Below are 18,657 nucleotides of genomic sequence, written 5' to 3'. Positions count from 1 at the left end.
GGCTCAGGACCTCGAACGCCTTGGGGCCAGACTCCTCCATGAGCCCCACGACCCGTCCTCATAGGGGTGCAGGGACTCTGAAGTCCCTGCTGGGAAGATGGTAAGGACAGTGGCGGAGGGAGAACAGCCCCAAATGTGCTGGGAGCAGGAGAAACAAAAACCGCCTCCATGGGGCCAACGTCCGGGCTAAACGTGGCAACCCCAGGGGTGACAGTACCAGAGTAAGGGGAGGAAAAGAGTTCAGGGAGGGGATCAGGAAAAGTAGGGAGAGGAGGAAGCAGAATAGGGGGAGGAAGAGGTAGAGGATTAGGGAAAAGACAAGGACGGGGTGTGGCCAGACAGCCCGCCTCCATCACATCCATCTTATTTGCCTCTCTGAAGCATACAGGGCAGAGAAGGAGCAGTAAAATCAGCATAGTCTATGCTGGATCATCTGATCCTGAGAAGCTGAAACATAGATATGAGAAGAAAGCGATTAAGGCAATAAGCTGGCCTTGAGGCTGCGAGAACTGCCACCGGCTGGCACCTATGTTGATTCGAACACACACACAGTCCCTGGAAGAGGAATTTCCCACTGAGAAAAGAATCCCCAGTAATTCCAATTTAGTTATCTCTCTTACAAGTGTAAATTAAGTTCACAACTCCCTTGTAAGAACTGGTCTCACAAAAGACAGACCAGCCCCATTTGGCATGACAGATAAGAAAGAGAAATACGTGACCCCATAAGTATAAAAGATGGGCCCAGCACACACTCACTTTGAGTGTCATTCTGCCCTCTACCTGCTGGTCGGGTTAGGTGTTTGACCTCCCGAGGTTCTATGGGGACGCCCACCTCGTATTTTCGTCTTTCCTAGGAATTGAGAGACCGGCCCTGGCCTGACATGCTGGAGTCGAGAGGCACAGAAGGGGGTAAAAATTGTACCTGGATGTGGTCCTCTGTCTTAAGAGTACACATAGAAAGAGTAAGCTGTTACTTGGTACCATTATTTCTATTTTTCTATCTTTATCTTCTTTGTAACCATTTTTAAGATCTATATTTTGCTAGCAGTATCTATATTTTGCTAGTAGTTAAGAAATAGAGCAATAGCCATTGTAACCATATGATTTATAAGCTTCTTTAATAAACCTGTAACTGTTTAAGTTTTAACCTGACTCCTTCAGTTGCTGTAACAGAACCAGGCACAATTTAAAAGAACTTCCTGCCTGCAAGCTAAAGAATGGGACAAAGCCTGAGTCTGTGGAAAGGAGCCACTTTCCATTTAGCAAGGAAAACAGGATCAGGCCCAGACAAGCAGGCAGAAATGGAAAACAGGATCAGGCCCAGACAAGCAGGCAGAAATGGAAAACAGGATCAGGCCCAGACAAGCAGGCAGAAATGGAAAACAGGATCAGGCCCAGACAAGCAGGCAGGTAACAGATAAGATTGAAAGCCTTGTAGTAGAACTGAGAAAAAGGCAGTAAGTACTGGAAATCTAAACCCTTAAAACATACTTACAAGAGTAATATCTTTGCCACTTGCACTGCTCAGCCAGGCTGCCATGTGGGAGCAAGTGGTGCAAGTGGCCGTTGGGCCCTGTGCTCCCCATGCAGCACAGCATGGGGAGCATGGGGCCCAAGCGGCCACTTGTGCTGCTTGCTCCCATGCGGCGGCCCGGCTGAGTGGCGCAGAAGTCAGCTGAGCGGCGCAGAAGTCACCTGAGTGCCACGGTGGGAGGCAACAGCGCTGCCCAGAGGGAACAGCCAGGAGGCGGGGCCTGGACGGGCATGCATCTCTGACATCAGGAAAGGGTGCCGGATTCAAAAGGAGGAAAGCGGAGTGGATGCGGAGCAGACAGAGAGGAGAACAGGGAGGCAGAGAGGAGGCAGAGGACAGCGAGGGAGAGAGAGAAAGAGAGAGAGTGAGAGAGACGCAGCAGGAGGAGGAGAAGAGAAACAGAGAGTGAGAGGCGGGAGGGGGAGAAGAGACAGAGAGAGACGGAGCAAGAGACTAGAGGTGCAGGAGGAGAGACCTGAAAATCCCGTCTTATGACGGGCTAATTGGCTAGTTCTAATAATATTTACCAATTGATTACGTATTATGTAGGATACGTAACATGCCTAATGCCCCTATTTGGCGTACATCCTGCTATTCAGGATGTTGCTGCTATGTGCGCAGTTGACAGTTTCATGGCTGCATCTGTACTTTTTGCTTATCAGAACAGAAGAACCAGTACAAGTCCGCTTGTGTGTTCTTGATGTGGTCTCACGTACCATGCCTTAATCTGCATTATTATGCCTGACTCAGGCCTTGCCTGTGAGCTTTCGCGCACCAGACTTGAAACAGGCCAAAAATCCACACTTTGGACAAGGCAGACATCATCATGTATTGCCAAGGCAGAGTAGTGCAGGCTCCCCTTCAGGGCCCCAAAAATCTACTACCTTTGGGCTTTAGAAAAGTGAATTAAGCACTGGGGGGAAAGCCCTGAGCTTCAATGCTCTGCCAACTGGTGGGGATGTAGCTAGGGTTGCCAGATGGTTGAACCAAACATACCGAAACCCCCTCCCCCCCAGAAAAAAAAAAGACACCGGGGAAGTGGGGTGGGAGACCAAGGTTGTTGAGGGGGAAAAGAAAAAGAGGACTCCTAGACTTAAGCAAAAATAATTTTAAAAAAATAATAAAACAGCATGGCCCCTTTCAGGGGGAGTGCAGAGTTAGAATAAGGATAGGAAGAGATGAAAAGTTCAGCTCTAAGACCCAGGGGAGGCATTGCTTCCCCTTGGTCTTTAGGCTTTTTGCTGGCAGCCATTTTGTGTTCTTGTTCAAGCCAGAACTTAGCTTCCCTGCAGAACCAGGTAAGCATGGAGTCTGGGGGCAGGGAGCTGGGGGTGTCGGGGCTCAGGTGCTAGGCTTGCCAGGTGTCCGGTATTTTCGGCTCTTGTCCAGGAAAAAAAAATCAGAAAATACCAGACATTTTAGGTGTCTGCTATTTTCTGAATTTTTTTTTTACCAAACAGGAGGTGAAAATACCAGATGGCTTGGGTCAATACCAGACACCTGGCAACCCTAGCTATAGCTCAAGATGATTATCTTGGTAAGTATCTTTTTACTTTTCTATATCTTACTTGCAAGCCACATGTGTGAGGGTTTTATTTCTTTTTCCTCCTCCTAATTTTTCTGTGGGTCAGTGGTAATCAACACAGAAAAAGTTCCCCACCCTGGTATGAAGTTTTACAGAGAAAACCCATAAAAATGCTCACACCCTTTGTCAATGTAAGAGAGAGATTCATAGCCCAAGGTAGCAATTATTTATACTAGTTTTTTTCAGAAACAAAAGTGATTTTATTAAGTATGGAAAGCAGGATTTAAGTGGTCATAAGAGATAGAGGGAATAATATAGATTACTAAAAAAATAAAAGCATGCTAGTTAAGTTCAATGCCATGAATTGTTATATCATAATTTCTCACCCTAGTTCTTATTTCTGAGATTTCAGACCAGAGATGTCTGACTTGAGTCCAGCTGTTCCCTTCCACCCCCATTGTTATAGTCTGTAACCAGGTGTGCCTCACTGCCAGGGGTACCTCCTGCTGGACACTCCAGGTATTAGATTTTGGTGCCGGCATGCCTCTTTCTGGCCAGTCTCTCACCCACAGTTACCTATTTTCTCCACCTCTGGGTTCTGCCCTACCACAGTGAACCCTCACTCTGGGGTCCTCCCACGCTGGGAACCCCCAATCCCCTATGCCCACCTTGCCTCAGTGACCTACTGCCAGTCATCCTCTAGCCCCTTACCTCAAGGCAAACCACAGTCTGAGATGGCCACTCCTCATTGGCAAGGGGGTGTGGACCTGCTGCCTTTGCCTACCCTGGCTGCCTCTCTGCAACCTTAGTACACTCAGGCCTTGCAGCCTGGGAGCTTGCCTGCCCAGAACTTTGCCAGCTCTGCCTGCCTTTCCCCAGCCCTAGTATTCTCAGACCCTGCAGCCTGGGAATGAGGTCAGGCCACAGCTTCCCCACCCTGCCTGCCTCATCCCAGCACTACTCTGTATCAGGATACCTCCAGCTTTCTTGGCAATCAGGTTCCTCCTGTTCCCCAACTAGAGCAAGAGTCAATCTGTCTCCCCTCACCTCCTGGAGCCTTTATTTATACTCCCTTCCTTTGGGCCCCAATGAGCTAGTACTTGCCTTAGCTGTGGGGCTTTTCTTTCAGCCCTCTACCAGGCCTGGGTTTTACCTTTAAAGCAGGACTGGGGAAGCTTTCTTGGGTTGGAGGCCACTGGCCCACAGAAAAATCAATCGGGCCACAAGTGAGAAACAAAACCCCAAAACAAACCACCCCTCATATCACTGGCATGGCCCCTGACTGAGAAAGAGAAAGACATTTCCCACATTTCCCTAGCACACCAGAATGTAGGGGAGCCCAGGCTAGTTGATTTTGTATACGCCAGTCGTGCGATGGGATGGCAGGGGGGGAGGAGAGGGCTGGTGTGCCAGCACAGACTCCCCAGTGCAGGGAGGGAGGAGCCCTCAGCCTCAGGGGCTGGATCCACCCCCCCCTCCAGGCCTGAGGTTCCCCACTTCTGCCTTACAAGGCCAGTGCAAGGCAGACGCCCCATCACACAGTCCTGTTGTTTACAGGTGTTTTCATGTATCCTCTTGGGGTGGAAAGGCAGATAGTAAAGTCAGCTGAAATCAATCCATTCCTTGTTTCCCTTGCCTTATATAGAATTTCCCTAGGGCAAGGAGCCTTTGTTCAATTCCCCCCATGCAATTGTGGAAAAGTACCAAATTCAAAATGGATTCTAGCATCAAGTGATGTGATTACATGTCCTTGTGGGGATGCTGAACCCTTCCTACTGGATGATTCATGGGGACGGGGAAACAAACCCATGTTGCTAAAAGTCAGGCGATGTAAGACAGTCCCTGCCTATTTCATCCGTTCCCAACCGCGGGTTCGTGGACTGGTGGTGTGTCACAAACTCCTGCCTGGTTGGCCCTGGCATCCTGCCAGGCCACCCCCACAGCTGATAATGAGCCCCACCCCCTGGGGAGCACAGTTCCCGAAAGTTCTCCTCCCATCCACTTTCCTATGCGGCAGCACAGGGAGTGGCGTGGCTGCTCGGGGGGCCAAGGCTGCTGCAGGGGAGGCCAGCCCGCACGGTGGAGTGGGGCAGTTGGACTGCATGACGGAGCAAGGCTCTTCTGGGAGCCAGGGTCCCTTCAGGGGCCAGGGCTTCTGCAGGGGCAGCTAGGGCAAATGGTAGAGGAGGTCTGCGCCGGGGTGGCTGGACCATGTGGGAGAGCAGGGCCCCACCATTTTCAGCCCAGCCTCGCCCCGGCTTGGTCCCTCTTTTCTTTTTTTCCCCTCACTTCTTCCTCTTGACCTCAGCCTCCCCCTTCTCCTGCCCTGCCTGCTGTACCCCTTTGCCTCCCTCCAAAAATTAGTGAAAACCACAATGTAGGATTTTGATCTTCCCATCCACACAATGACACGTTTTGCGTGCGTACAGACGCAATGTAAAATAACACGTGATTGCTCAAAATTAATCACCACAATGAATATGCAAATACATTAATTACCATAATGAATACACAAATGTTTCTGTGCTGGTCCACCAGAAGTTGTTGAATCAGTTGGCCGGTCCCTGGTATAACAAAGGTTGGGAATTACTGGCATATTTCCTGAGGATATAGTCACCTGGATGTTTGGAAGGAGTCTCATTAGGGAGGTGTGAACCAATTTCCCCCAACCCTCCGCTATGCAGAGGTGACTGGTGAATGGGGGTGGTGGGGACCACTGGGAACATGACCTCCCCACAGCCTGGGGAAGGGCTGGGACAACCCCCCCTCTGCCCCGGCTCTGTCCCTCCCTGCCTTTGCTCAGCCCTCTCTCTACACCCACCCCATGTGGGATGAGTGGGGCTGGGTGGCCAATGCCAGTAGCAAGGATCCCCCACCCCTACACGCAGTGAGGCAAGTGCAGCAACGGCCCCAACTCGCTTTGCTCTCCTGGCTTCTCTGCTTCTTACCAGTGAGTGTGAGTTGGCCCTGCCCCTCCCCTGGGCATTGGGAAGAGCACAGGGAGCTGGGCCCATTGGGGGATGGACCCCTGCTGCAGGTGCCAGATTCTACCCTCAGTAGTCTCCCCCGCGGCTGACAGTCAGCCCCTCCTGTGCACAGCATAGCGGGGGAGGGGTGTGTGGGACCCCCTCCTGCATTCCCCCTCCCCGTGTCACCTATGCCGCCAGAGGCTGTAACTACACCTCTTGCCTTACCCTGCATCCTGGCTAAAGGAAGGGTTGGCCACCAATTCATGCTGCTTTGAACAGAAAGGACCAGTCTCATGCACGTCTCCTTTATTCCAGGGAAAAGAGGATGGGTCAAATACTGTTCTACAAGGCGCACTTTGCATGTGATGGGCTGCGCTGTTGTGCTGTGCTTCAGTCTTGGCTACTTTTGGTAAGTAGATTGCTTTGGTAAGCAAGAGTCTCCATCGCTCCCCTCCTGAGGTAGCTATTGCCTAAATTCCCGGCAATCTGTGCGGACCAGCCGGTTTAGCACCACACAGGTGCTCAGGGAATCTGCCTGTGGATCTGCCACATTTGGGGAAAGGTTGACTGAAACCCCGACCTGGACTTGCCATGGACAGGCACCCCTCCCCCACTCCAGCTCTGCTATGGCCTGGACCTGACCTGACACCTCGAGCTACTGTGGAGCCCAGACCTGCTGCAGCGCCCCTTCCCCAGCTTCAACCCAGCCCCAGCCTAGACTTGCCGGTCCAGGGTCCAGAGTCCAGGGGCCAGAGTCCTATTCTGTGGCTCCAACCCCAGAGCTGCCTTGGCAGAGAGGTGCCTCTTCTCCCCCCACAAACCAAGTGTTGCTGTGGAGAGAGAGAGCTGGGGGAATCCTCTCCCTGTAGTAGCCCCACCTACACCCCAAACCTCTGCACCCCAACCCTCTGCCCTAGCCTGAGCTCCTCATCCCAGGCCCTACCCCAGAGCCCGCAGCCCAACTTTCTGCTCACTCTGACCTCCCTCCCATATGTTAAACCCCTCGTCCCAACCCCCACCACATGAATTTTGTTATGTGTCACACGTCTCCATATTGGTGCACAGGACACAATTCATTCTGCACATGGGTGGGAAAAATTTGAGGAGCCCTGAATATCTACAGAAACTCAAATCTGTGGTGCAAAATCTCAGTTCTCAGAGGTACAATAGATTCCCCAGTGTGGTGCTAGCTTTGCTGGGCAGAAAAATGAGCGAGGGAGCAGACTCTTCTGTCACACCCTGTGCAATGGAAGTGACATGAGAGGGGCCGTCACAGCCTGGCTAACAGCATCGTTTACCTCAAAGTGTAGAAATCATTAACTCTTGAAATCACTGCCCCTCCCTGTGAGCGTCCTACAACATCTATCTAGTTGCACAGCACATTTGCTATTTTAAAAACATGGCGGCTCAGAGGGAAGCTTTCCCACTGTCCCTGAAGGTTCCATCGGTTTGTCTCGTGCCAAGAATTGAGCTTCTGCCGCTGAGCTCCTGCTCCTGTCACTGCAATAGAGACCAAAGGGGGAAAGGAACCGCTCAGGGAGAGCGATCCTTCTGCACCTGGGCTGGGAAAGCAGCAGGGATCCACCCTGGCTCTGGTTACTGACCTCATAGAATCCATGGGGTATGTCTACACACCAGGACTAAAGTCAATTTAAGCTGTGCAACTTCAGCTACGTCAATTGTATAGCTTAAGTCAAAATAGCTTAACTCGGCTTTAAGGTGCTGTCTGCACAGCAGGAAGTCGAAAGAAGAACATTCTTCCTTCCACTTCCCTTACCCCTCGTAAAATGAGGGTTACAGGAGTTGGAGTAAGAAGTCCTCCAGCTCGACATTATTCTGAAACAAAGGCTTGCAGTGTAGACGCACTCTTTGTTATTCCGGAATAATGTCAGTTATTACGAAATAATGCTGCTGTGTAGACGTACCCATGTAGCTTGTTTGGCAGGGAGGCTGGCCTCATGGATAGGGGCAAAGGCAAAGACATGCCATAGCTTTATTTTAGTAATGCTTGACAGTCTCATCACCAAAATAAGGAAACGTGGTCTAGATAAAACCCTTACAAGGTGGACCCAAAACTGATTAAAAGACTCTAAACAATAGATATTAATAGGTGGCTGTCAAACTGAGAGGGTGTGTCTAATGGGGTCCCACAGCAGTCTGTCCTGGGTCCAATACTCTTCATTCTTTTTACTAATGATTTGGATAATGGCATATGGTTATAAAATCAATGGATGACACCAAGATGGGAGGGGATGGTAGCTCTTCTGGGGATTGGATTAGAATTCAAAACAACCTGGACATATTGGAGAACTAGTCTGAATACAACGAAATTCAATAAAACAAGGACAAAATACTGCACTTAGCAAGAAAAAAATCAAATGCCCAACTACATAATGGGGAATAATTGGGTAGGTAGTAGTACTGCTGAAAAGGATGGGGGGTTGCCGCAGATTACACATTCAATATGAATCAACAGTGTGTTTTTTTCAGTGTTGGTTCTAGGATATCAGAGAGACGAGGTAGGTGATGCAATATCTTTTATTGGACCAAATTCTGTTGTTGTAAGGGACAAGCTTTCGAGCTTCACAGAGCTCCTCTTTAGGTCTGGAGCAAGTATTTGAACTAAATAAAAGTTGGGAGAGGTTGTTGCACATGCTGTGGGAGACACCTAAAATTAAGTGAGTAATTAAGGGTTAGCTGACAGGGCTAATTGTCATCAGGCCAAATTATGGATTTAGTTTCCCAAACCTGCATCACTGATTTTTCAGATTGGGTCTGAACAGAAGAAAAAAAATCAGTTGGTTTCAAATTGAAACTGATTTTTTTCCCCCTGGCAAAATAAAAGAAACTTTTTGGGTCAAACAAAACATTTTGTTTTCAGTTTTGGGTTACCTTGGGAGTATTTTTCATCTTTTTAATTTTTTTAAATAAAAATGAGTGAAATTTGAAAACAAAGGAGCTTTTGAAGCACAGAAGTAGAAGCACTATCAGGTAACACAGAGATAAACAGAAATACTGATGAGTGTGAGGTCTTCACAAGCTTGGTAAGTAAACACTACATCTGTTTTGCCATATAACTCTTTTCGATTATCTTTTAATGACTCTAGTTTTGACATTCCAATGATGATGAACGATGTAAGCTCCTTATTGCAGAGATCATGATATATCATTGAGTGCACTCCCAGTGCATGACAGATAATAATATGAAACTGCTTTTGTTCATCGACCACGGCATTCTAGCAACCTTTGGTTTGTCTGGTTTGTTTTGTTCCGTTGTGAGGCTAAACTGCTGGGTTTGCTTCTTTGCTGTACAGTTTGCATCTTTAAACATGCCTAGAGATTGGACTAGGTGTAAAGCCTTTATGTTATTTAGATCTCTATGTTTGACATGACATTTGGATTTAATGTGCAGGAGTATGTCCAATGATACCTGGCAGGAAACACCAGCCAAGATCTTCAACACAATGAGGTAACTATCCCCTGTTGGACTTCCCTGGATTTTGTGAGCTCTGGAATCAATTCCGCTTTGCTGAGATTCCTAACCACTTCTCTTTTAGTTTTGATAAATGCAAAGTAATGCACATTGGAAAAAATAATCCCAACTACGCATACAAAATAATGGGAAATAACTTAGCTATTATCACTCAAGAGAAAGATCTTGGAGTCATTGTGGATAGTTCTCTGAAAACATCCACTCAGTGTGCAGCAGCAGTCAAAAAAGCAAACAGAATGTTAGGAAATGTTAAAAAAGGGAGAGAGAATAAGACAGAAAATATTTTATTGCCTCTATTGAAAACCATGGTATGCTCACATCTTGAATACTGTATACAGATATGGTCACTTCATCTCAAGAAAGAAATATTGGCATTGGAAAAGGTTCAGAAAAGGGCAACACAAATGATTAGGGGTTTGAAATGGGTGCCATTTGAATAGAGATTAAGAAGATGGGGACTTTTCATCTTAGAGGAGAGGAGATTCAGAGGGTAATATGACAGAGGAGTGTAAAATCAGGACAGGTATGGAGAAAATTAATAAGGAAAAGTTATTTACTTGTTCCCATAACATAAGAACTAGGAGTCACCAAATGAAATTAATAGGTAGCAGGTTTAAAACAAACAAAAGGAAGTTTTTCTTCATGCAGCACACAGTCTACCTGTGGAATGCCTTGCTAGAGGATGTGGTAAAGACCAGGGCTTAAACAGAGTCCAAAAAGGACTTAGCTAAATTCATGGAGCGTAGGTCCATCAATACTTATTTGCCAGGATGGGCAGGAATGGTGTTCATTGCCTCTTTTTGCCAGAAGCTGGGAATGGATGACAGGAGAGGGATCTCTTGATGATTACCTGTTCTGTTCACTCCCTCTGGGGCATCTGGCTTTGGCCACTGTCGGAAGACAGGATACTGGGCTAGGTGAACTTTGGTCTGATGCAGTATGACCATTCTGTCAGTGATTTTTATCTCTTAGTATGCAGGGCAGAATCAGTTCTTCCACAACTGATTTCACCTCTGAGTGAGGACTTCAAATAACAAGGCGTTGGTGACAGGGCTTTCATAAGCTTTCTGAACACATGATTAAGGAATTAGTGTGTCACAAATGAGATAAGCTTTATGCAAGTTGCCTCACGTAACATATGGTTGGAAAGATTGTCATCAGCTGAATAAGATTATCCCATGTATATGCATGTATCATTTGTGTAGATCAAGTGAGGATTACTGAATGAGGTCTCTATAATGGCATATTTGCAGGTTTGGGTCACTCCCACCGATTGGTGGGAATCTTTATCTGTAAACTGTCCAAGGCTTTTTGAAGAGCTATGAAAATCGTTCCTTAACTTGAAATAATTTTTGTTTTCCTGTGTTCCTTTTAGAAAGATTTACTCAATGCCACAGATTCTAAGGCCACCGTAAGTAAAATTAAAAGTAGGTGTTCTTGTTACCTCCAAGATGTCACAAAAGTTAATAAACTGAAGTCAGACCAAAATGCAAAAGGAAGTTTCTGAATTTATAACCAGAGGCCTGACTGGGACCCTGAGACATAGGCGCTGACTTTCCCTTTAGCTGGGGGGGCTTGACACCCTCCTCTCCGCCCTTGTCCTTGCCTTGCCTTTTCGTGCCCCTGCTCTGCCCCTGCCACCACGTACATTCCACCATGGCCCCCAAGTCCCCTACCCTGCCTCCTCCTCTGAGCATGCTGTCTCTCTGCTCCTGCTCCTGCACCCCAGAGCATCCCGAATGCTGCAGAACAGCTCTTTGTGGGGGTGAGAGATACTGTATGGGAGGAGGAGGAGTTGGTGCCAGTGGGCGAGAGGCACTGGGGGGGCAGTAGAGGGAGCTTGGCTGCTCGTGGCTGATGAGCATTGCTAATTTTTCCCAGTGGGAGCTCTAGCTCCAGAGCATTCATGGAGTCGGTGCCTGTGCATCGAGAGGTCATCTAGTCTGGTTCCCTGCACTCGTGGCAGGACTCAGGGTGTGTCTACACTGGCAGATGTACAGCGCTGGCAGTTACAGCTCTGCTCACAGAGCACTGCAGGGAACCTCTGTTGTGCTCCTTGTGATGGTGGAGCACACCTGCATTAGCAGCTCTTGCAACAGCCCAGGGAGCAGTGTGTTGTGGCAGCTATCCCACTGTGCAACTAGACACAGGGGCTACGTCTACACTGGCCCCTTTTCTGGAAGGGGCATGTAAATTTCACGAGTCGTCGTAGGGAAATCCGCGGGGGATTTAAATATCCCCCGCGGCATTTAAATAAAAATGTCCGCCGCTTTTTTCCGGCTTTTAAAAAAGCCGGAAAAGAGCGTCTAGACTGGCCCCGATCCTCCGGAAAAGGGCACTTTTTCCGGAGGATCGGGGCCAGTCTAGACGCTCTTTTCCGGCTTTTTTAAAAGCCGGAAAAAAGCGGCGGACATTTTTATTTAAATGCCGCGGGGGATATTTAAATCCCCCGCGGATTTCCCTACGACGACTCGTGAAATTTACATGCCCCTTCCGGAAAAGGGGCCAGTGTAGACGTAGCCACTGTGCTTTGAGAAGGGTTTGCAATGCCGTATGGAGTGGGCAGTTTCACATGATGCTGGTTTCCCAGTCCCACTGTTCTATGGTCATCCTACTACTGTATATCCACAGCTGCTTTTCAGCTGAAATGGGGAGGGGTCAGGAGGAGAGTGTGTGTCAGGGAGCATTATTACCCTCATTAATCAGTGAGGATTACTGGATGGAGTCTCTGTAATGGCATACTCCCTGATTTGGGTCACTCCCACTGTTTCAAGGCTGTGATGGCCCATTAGCAAGAGACAATGAGGTTGAACCTTCCTGCAGAGGTTTGGGTCAGCCCATGAGATATGGAGATAAGGGCCTTACAGAGATATGATCCCTATCACCTGATACTGGAATCTATATTGAAATCTGCACTTGTGCCAAAATTGAAACAATGGACTCCTGTTTATACTAATCCTATTTAAGGGCGGAGAATGAGTCAGTTCTCCTGGCTACCCCACCCAAGGTGACTGCTGTTAACAACTAAGACTTAACTAGCAGAAGGAACTGACCTTAGGCTAGAAGGATGTCTCATCTGTAAAGATGATTATAAGAATGACTTTGTAGGGTGAAATATTAATTAATAATTAGTTTATTTATTTCTTCATGCCCCGGGAGGCATGAAGAAATTCCAGGGGGGTGCGCGAGGTGACTTGTACCCCAACAATCCTCCCTCCTCCCTGCCAAGTTTTGTTGCTATTTTTGTTTGTTGGCCCTAGTCAGCTCCTTTTTTTTTTCTGAGGGCGTGAGGGTTTCTTAAAAATCAAAAAGGGGGCATGATGCGGAAAAGATTGGGAAACACTGATTCAGTGTATTAAGCTTACTTTGTGTGTTCTGCTTTATTTTGCTTAGTAACCTAATTTGTTCTCTGTGGTAACAAGATTTATTTGGGGTTCAGCTCCCAAAGATGCTGTGTGCTAGAGTGCTGGGAAAAGGTCCTACAGCAGTGGTCTCTAAGGGTATGTCTGCACTACCACCCTAGTTCGAACTAGGGTGGTTAATGTAGTCAATCGAAGTTGCAAATGAAGCCCGGGATATTTAAATCCCGGGCTTCATTTGCAACTTCGATTGACTACATTAACCACCCTAGTTCGAACTAGGGTGGTAGTGTAGACATACCCTAACCTTTTTAAGCACAAGATCACTTTGGGTATGTCTACACTACAAAGTTAGTTCGAACTAACGGACGTTAGTTCGAACTAACTTTCATAAGCGCTACACTAGCACTCCGTTAATTCGAACTTAATTTGAACTAACGGAGCGCTTAGTTTGAACTAGGTAATCCTCATTCCACGAGCATTAAGCCTAGTTCAAACTTACTAGTTTGAATTAAGGACTGTGTAGACCCTTAATTCAAACTAGTGGGAGGCTAGCCCTCCCCAGGTTTCCCTGGTGGCCACTCTGGCCAACACCAGGGAAACTCTCTTGCCCCCCTCCCGGCCCCGGACCCCTTAAAGGGGCACGGGCTGGCTACGGTGCCCGTGCCAGGTGCAAGCCTGCCAGCACCCAGCCAGCAGACGCTGCACCTGGCACGGATCGAGCCACCCACCCGATGCCCCCCAGCCCTCCCCCTCTTCCCGGGACCAGGCTGGCGGCTCCTGGGAGCTTGCCCGGGACCGCAAGAGGCGGGTACCCGCCTGGGCTAGTGCGGACATCGTGGACCTTGTCCACGATCTCCGCACTAGGCACAGGAAAGTGGCCAGCTAGGGCAGGAGAGCTGCCAGCCTGGCCACCCAGGAGCAGGTGTGCATGAAAATCAAGGGGGTCCACTGAGACCCCCGACCCTGAGCCCTGAGCTTACAATGGCCGTCCTGGGTCAGACCAAAGGTCCATCTAGCCCAGTAGCCTGTCTGCCGACAGCGGCCAACCCTAGGGACCCTGGAGGGGATGGACCGAAGACAGTGACCAAGCCATTTGTCTCGTGCCATCCCTCTCCAGCCTTCCACAAACCTTGGGCAGGGACACCACTCCTACCCCCTGGCTAAGACTACTCCATGGACCCAACCTCCATGACTTGATCTCACGTCCCTTTAAACTCTGTTCTAGTTGTAGCCTTCACAGCCTCCTGAAGCAAGGAGTTCCACAGGTTGACTCTTTGCTTTGTGAAGAACAACTTTCTCTTACTAGTTTGAAGCCTGCTACCCATTCCTTTCCTTTGGTGTCCTCTAGTCCTTCTTTATGGGAACTAATGAAGAACTTTTCTGTATGCACCCTCTCCACCCAACTCCTGCTTTTAGAGACTTCTATCCTGTCCCCCCTCCGTCTCCTCTTTTCTAAGCTGAAAAGTCCCAGTTTCTTTAGCCTCTCTTCATATGGGACCTGTTCCCAACCCCTGATCATTGTAGTTGCCCTCCCCTCTCCCAGCCTCTCTTTTCCCCTCTCCCACCTCCTTTTCCCAGTCTCCCCCAGTTTTGTTCAATAAAGACAGATTCCATTTTTGAACACAATTGTCCTTTATTTTGTACATCAAGAAAAGGGGCTAGGGAAGGGTAAGTGGAAGGTGGTGAGGGAGGAATGGGGTATGAGCCCCCGATGGGGAGGACTGGGCTGGCTCTGCGGGCTTCTGGGGGTGGAAGCTCTCCTGCAGCCCCCCAATTGCCCCCTCTCCCCAGATGGCAGCCTGCGGCAAGTGCAGCCGGGCTGATGGCCGAGTGGTGTGATGTGCCCAGTGTGGGTACTCCGGGCACTCCAAGCCAGGACTGCTTTGCAAGCGGGGAACCCCTGAGAACTGTCTGTCCGGGGTGGGGGTCGGGACCCTTTAAGCGCAGCCCTCGGCTAGCCCGAGACAGTATCTCCACGCTCTAAGTCCTCCTCTGATGCCCTGCCGGCACTGCTTCCGGCCATCCTTAACCTCGGTTCAGGGTCCACTTAATGTGGACATGCTAGTTCGGATTAGCAAAATGCTAATTCGAACTAGTTTTTAGTTCTAGACGCGTTAGTTCGAATTAGCTTAGTTCGAATTAACTAATTCAAACTAAGTTAGTTCGAATTAGCGCTTTAGTGTAGACGTACCCTTTCTGAATTTAAGTGCAATCTAAGATCTACCTCAGACCCAAATACCCTGGCCCCGCCTCCTTCGTCCCCCTTCTCCGAGGCCCCGCCCCTGCTCACTCCATCCTCCCTCCCTCCTTTTCACCAGGCAGGGGCAGGGAGTTGGGGCACAGGCTCTGGTCTTGAGCTAAGGGATTTGGAGTGTGAGGGGGCTCTGAGCTGAGCCTGGAAAAAATTTTGAAGGAGGAAGTAGTTAGAGACATTGAGGCTAATGGCAATTGGGACAAATTACAACATGGTTTTACAAAAGGTAGATCGTGCCAAACCAACCTGATCTCCTTTTTTGAGAAAGTAACAGATTTTTTAGATAAAGGAAATGCAGTGGATCTAATCTACCTCGATTTTAGTAAGGCATTTGATACAGTACCACATGGGGAATTATTGGTTAAATTGGAAAAGATAGGGATTAATATGAAAGTTGAGAGGTGGATCAGCAACTGGTTAAAGGGGAGACTACAGCGGGTCATATTGAAAGGTGAACTGTCAGGTTGGAGGAAGGTTATTAGCCGAGTTCCTCAGGGATCAGTTTTGGGGCCAGTTTTATTTAATCTTTTTATTGCTGATCTTGGCACCAAAAGTGGAAGTGTCCTAATAAAATTTGCGGATGATACAAAGTTGGGAGCTATTGCCAATTCAGAAAAGGATCGGGATATCATACAGGAAGATCTGGATGATCTTGTAAATTGGAGTGATAGCAATAGGATGAAATTTAATAGTGAGAAGTGTAAGGTTATGCATTTAGGGATTAATAACAAGAATTTTAGTTATAAGCTGGGGACACATCAGTTGGAAGTAACGGAGGAGGAGGACCTCGGAGTCCTGGTTAGAACATAAGAACATAAGAACGGCCATACTGGGTCAGACCAAAGGTCCATCTAGCCCAGTATCCCTGTCTACCGACAGTGGCCAGCACCAGGTGCCCCAGAGAGGGTGGACCGAAGACAATGATCAAGCGATTTGTCTCCTGCCATCCCTCTCCAGCCTCTGACAAACAGAGGCCAAGGACACCATTTTATCCCCTGGCTAATAGCCTTTTATGGACCTAACCTCCATGAAATTATCTAGCTTCTCTTTAAACTCTATTATAGTCCTAGCCTTCACAGCCTCCTCTGGCAAGGAGTTCCACAGGTTGACTACACGCTGTGTGAAGAAGAACTTTCTTTTATTAGTTTTAAATCTGCTACCCATTAATTTCATTTGGTGTCCTCTAGTTCTTCTATTATGGGAACTAATAAATAACTTTTCTTTATCAGCCCTCTCCACACCACTCATGATTTTATAGACCTCTATCATATCCCCCCTCAGTCTCCTCTTTTCTAACTGAAAAGTCCCAGTCGCTTTAACCTCTCCTTATATGGGACCCGTTCCAAACCCCTAATCATTTTAGTTGTCCTTTTCTGAACCCTTTCCAAGGCCAAAATATCTTTTTTGAGGTGAGGAGACCACATCTGTACACAGTATTCAAGATGTGGGCGTACCATAGTTTTCTACAGGGGCAGTAAGATATTCTGGGTCTTATTTTCTATCCCTTTCCTAATAATTCCTAGCATCCTATTTGCCTTTTTGACCGCCGCTGCACTCTGTGTGGAAGTTTTCAGAGAACTGTCCATGATAACTCCAAGATCTCTTTCCTGATTTGTCGTAGCCAAATTAGCCCCCATCATACTGTACGTATAGTTGGGGTTATTTTTCCCGATGTGCATTACTTTACACTTATCCACATTAAATTTCATTTGCCATTTTGTTGCTCAATCACTCAGTTTGGTGAGATCTTCTTGGAGTCCCTCACAGTCTGCTTCTGTCTTGACTATCCTAAACAGTTTGGTATCATCTGCAAACTTTACTACCTCACTGCTTACCCCTTTCTCCAGATCATTTATGAATAAGTTGAAAAGGATTGGTCCCAGGACTGACCCTTGGAGTTACCCCTCTCCAATCTGAAAATTTACCATTTATTCCTACCCTTTGTTTCCTGTCTTTTAACCAGTTCTCAATCCAAGAAAGGACCTTCCCTCTTATCCCATGGCCATGTAATTTACACAAGAGCCTTTGGTGAGGGACCTTGTCAAAAGCTTTCTGAAAATCCAAGTATACTATATCTACTGGATCCCCCTTGTCTGCATGTTTGTTAACCCCTTCAAAGAACTCTAACAGATTAGTAAAACAGGATTTCCCTTTACAGAAACCATGTTGACTTTTGTCCAACAAATTATGTTCTTCTACATGCTTCACAATTTTATTCTTTACTATTGTTTCGACTAATTTGCCTGGTACTGAAGTTAGACTTACCGGTCTGTAATTGCCAGGATCGCCTTTACAGCCCTTTTTAAATATTGGTGTCACGTTGGCTATCTTCCAGTCATTAGGTACGGAAGCCGATTTAAAGGATAGGTTACAAACCTATAATCTGGTTGATTATAGAATGACTATGAGCCGCCATTGTGACATGGCCGTGAAAAAGGCTAATACGATCTTGGGATGTATTAGGTGAGGTATTTCCAGTAGGGATAAGGAGGTGTTAGTGCCATTATACAAGGCATTGGTGAGACCCCATTTGGAATACTGTGTGCAGTTCTGGTCTCCCATGTTTAAGAAGGATGAATTCAAACTGGAACAGGTACAAAGAAGGGCCACTAGGATGATCCGAGGAATGGAAAACCTCTCTTATGAAAGGAGACTCAAGGAGCTTGGCTTGTTTACTTTAACCAAAAGAAGGCTGAGGGGGGACATGATTGCACTGTTTAAATATATTAGAGGGATAAATTAGAGGGAGGGAGAGGAATTATTTAAGCTTAATACCAATGTGGACACAAGAACAAATGGATATAAGCTGGCTAGTAGGAAGTTTAGACTTGAGATTAGACGAAGGTTTCTAACCTTTAGAGGAGTGAGGTTCTGGAATGGCCTTCCAAGGGAAGTAGTGGGGGCAAAAGATCTATCTGGTTTCAATTAAACTAGATGGGTTTATGAAGGGGATGGTTTGATGAGATAAAATGATTTTGGTAACTAATTGTCCATTCATTATCAGTGGGAATAGGTCAATGGAGGGATGATAGGAGTTACTACAGAGAACTTTCTGGGTGTCTGGCTGATGAGTCTTGCCCACATGCTCAGGGTTTAGCCGATCGCCATATTTGGGGTCAGGAAGGAATTTTCCTCCAGGGTAGATTGGCAGAGGCCCTGGAGGTTTTTCGCCTTCCTCTGTAGCATGGGGTCCAGATCACAGCTGGAGGATTCTCTGCATCTTGGGGTCTTCAAAGTATTTGAAGGCTTCAATATCTGAGATATAGGTGAGAGGATTATTCTAGGAGGGGTGGGTGAGATTTTGTGGCCTGCACTGTGCAGGGGGTCAGACTAGATGATCATAATGGTCCCTTCTGACCTTAAAGTCTATGAGTCTATGAGTTGGCCTGCAGGAGAGGATTTAGGGTGCAGGATTCAGGGTGTAAGGGAGTATGGGTCGGGGGGGGGGGGAGGCTCAGGGCTAGGGCAGTGGTTTGGGATGTAAAGGGAGGTACATGACTGGGGCAGGGGTTTGGAGCTG

The 18,657-nt window shown here is 47.7% G+C and overlaps 1 protein-coding gene across 2 annotated transcripts in view; it reads left to right on the top strand.

Annotated features, from left to right (window-relative positions):
* Nucleotides 1-2,764: 2,764 nt before the first annotated feature.
* The window catches only part of LOC102451371 (histo-blood group ABO system transferase-like), a 41,198-nt gene continuing 25,305 nt past the window's right edge, over nt 2,765-18,657 (top strand). Inside the window, exons 1-4 of one of the 2 annotated variants that reach the window (XM_075905816.1) lie at nt 2,765-2,832; nt 6,344-6,437; nt 9,441-9,497; nt 10,897-10,932. In XM_075905816.1, coding sequence (XP_075761931.1) covers nt 6,394-6,437; nt 9,441-9,497; nt 10,897-10,932 — 137 coding nt within the window. In that variant the 5' untranslated portion in view covers nt 2,765-2,832; nt 6,344-6,393. The remainder of the gene's footprint in view (nt 2,833-6,343; nt 6,438-9,440; nt 9,498-10,896; nt 10,933-18,657) is intronic. The other variant, XM_075905817.1, reaches the window with a different exon arrangement.

The sequence above is a fragment of the Pelodiscus sinensis genome, chromosome 22 (assembly GCF_049634645.1).
Source record: "Pelodiscus sinensis isolate JC-2024 chromosome 22, ASM4963464v1, whole genome shotgun sequence".
NCBI classification, from domain to species: Eukaryota; Metazoa; Chordata; order Testudines; family Trionychidae; genus Pelodiscus; species Pelodiscus sinensis.
Note: the sequence above shows the minus strand (reverse complement) of the source record. Positions and strands in the feature narration are given on the sequence as shown.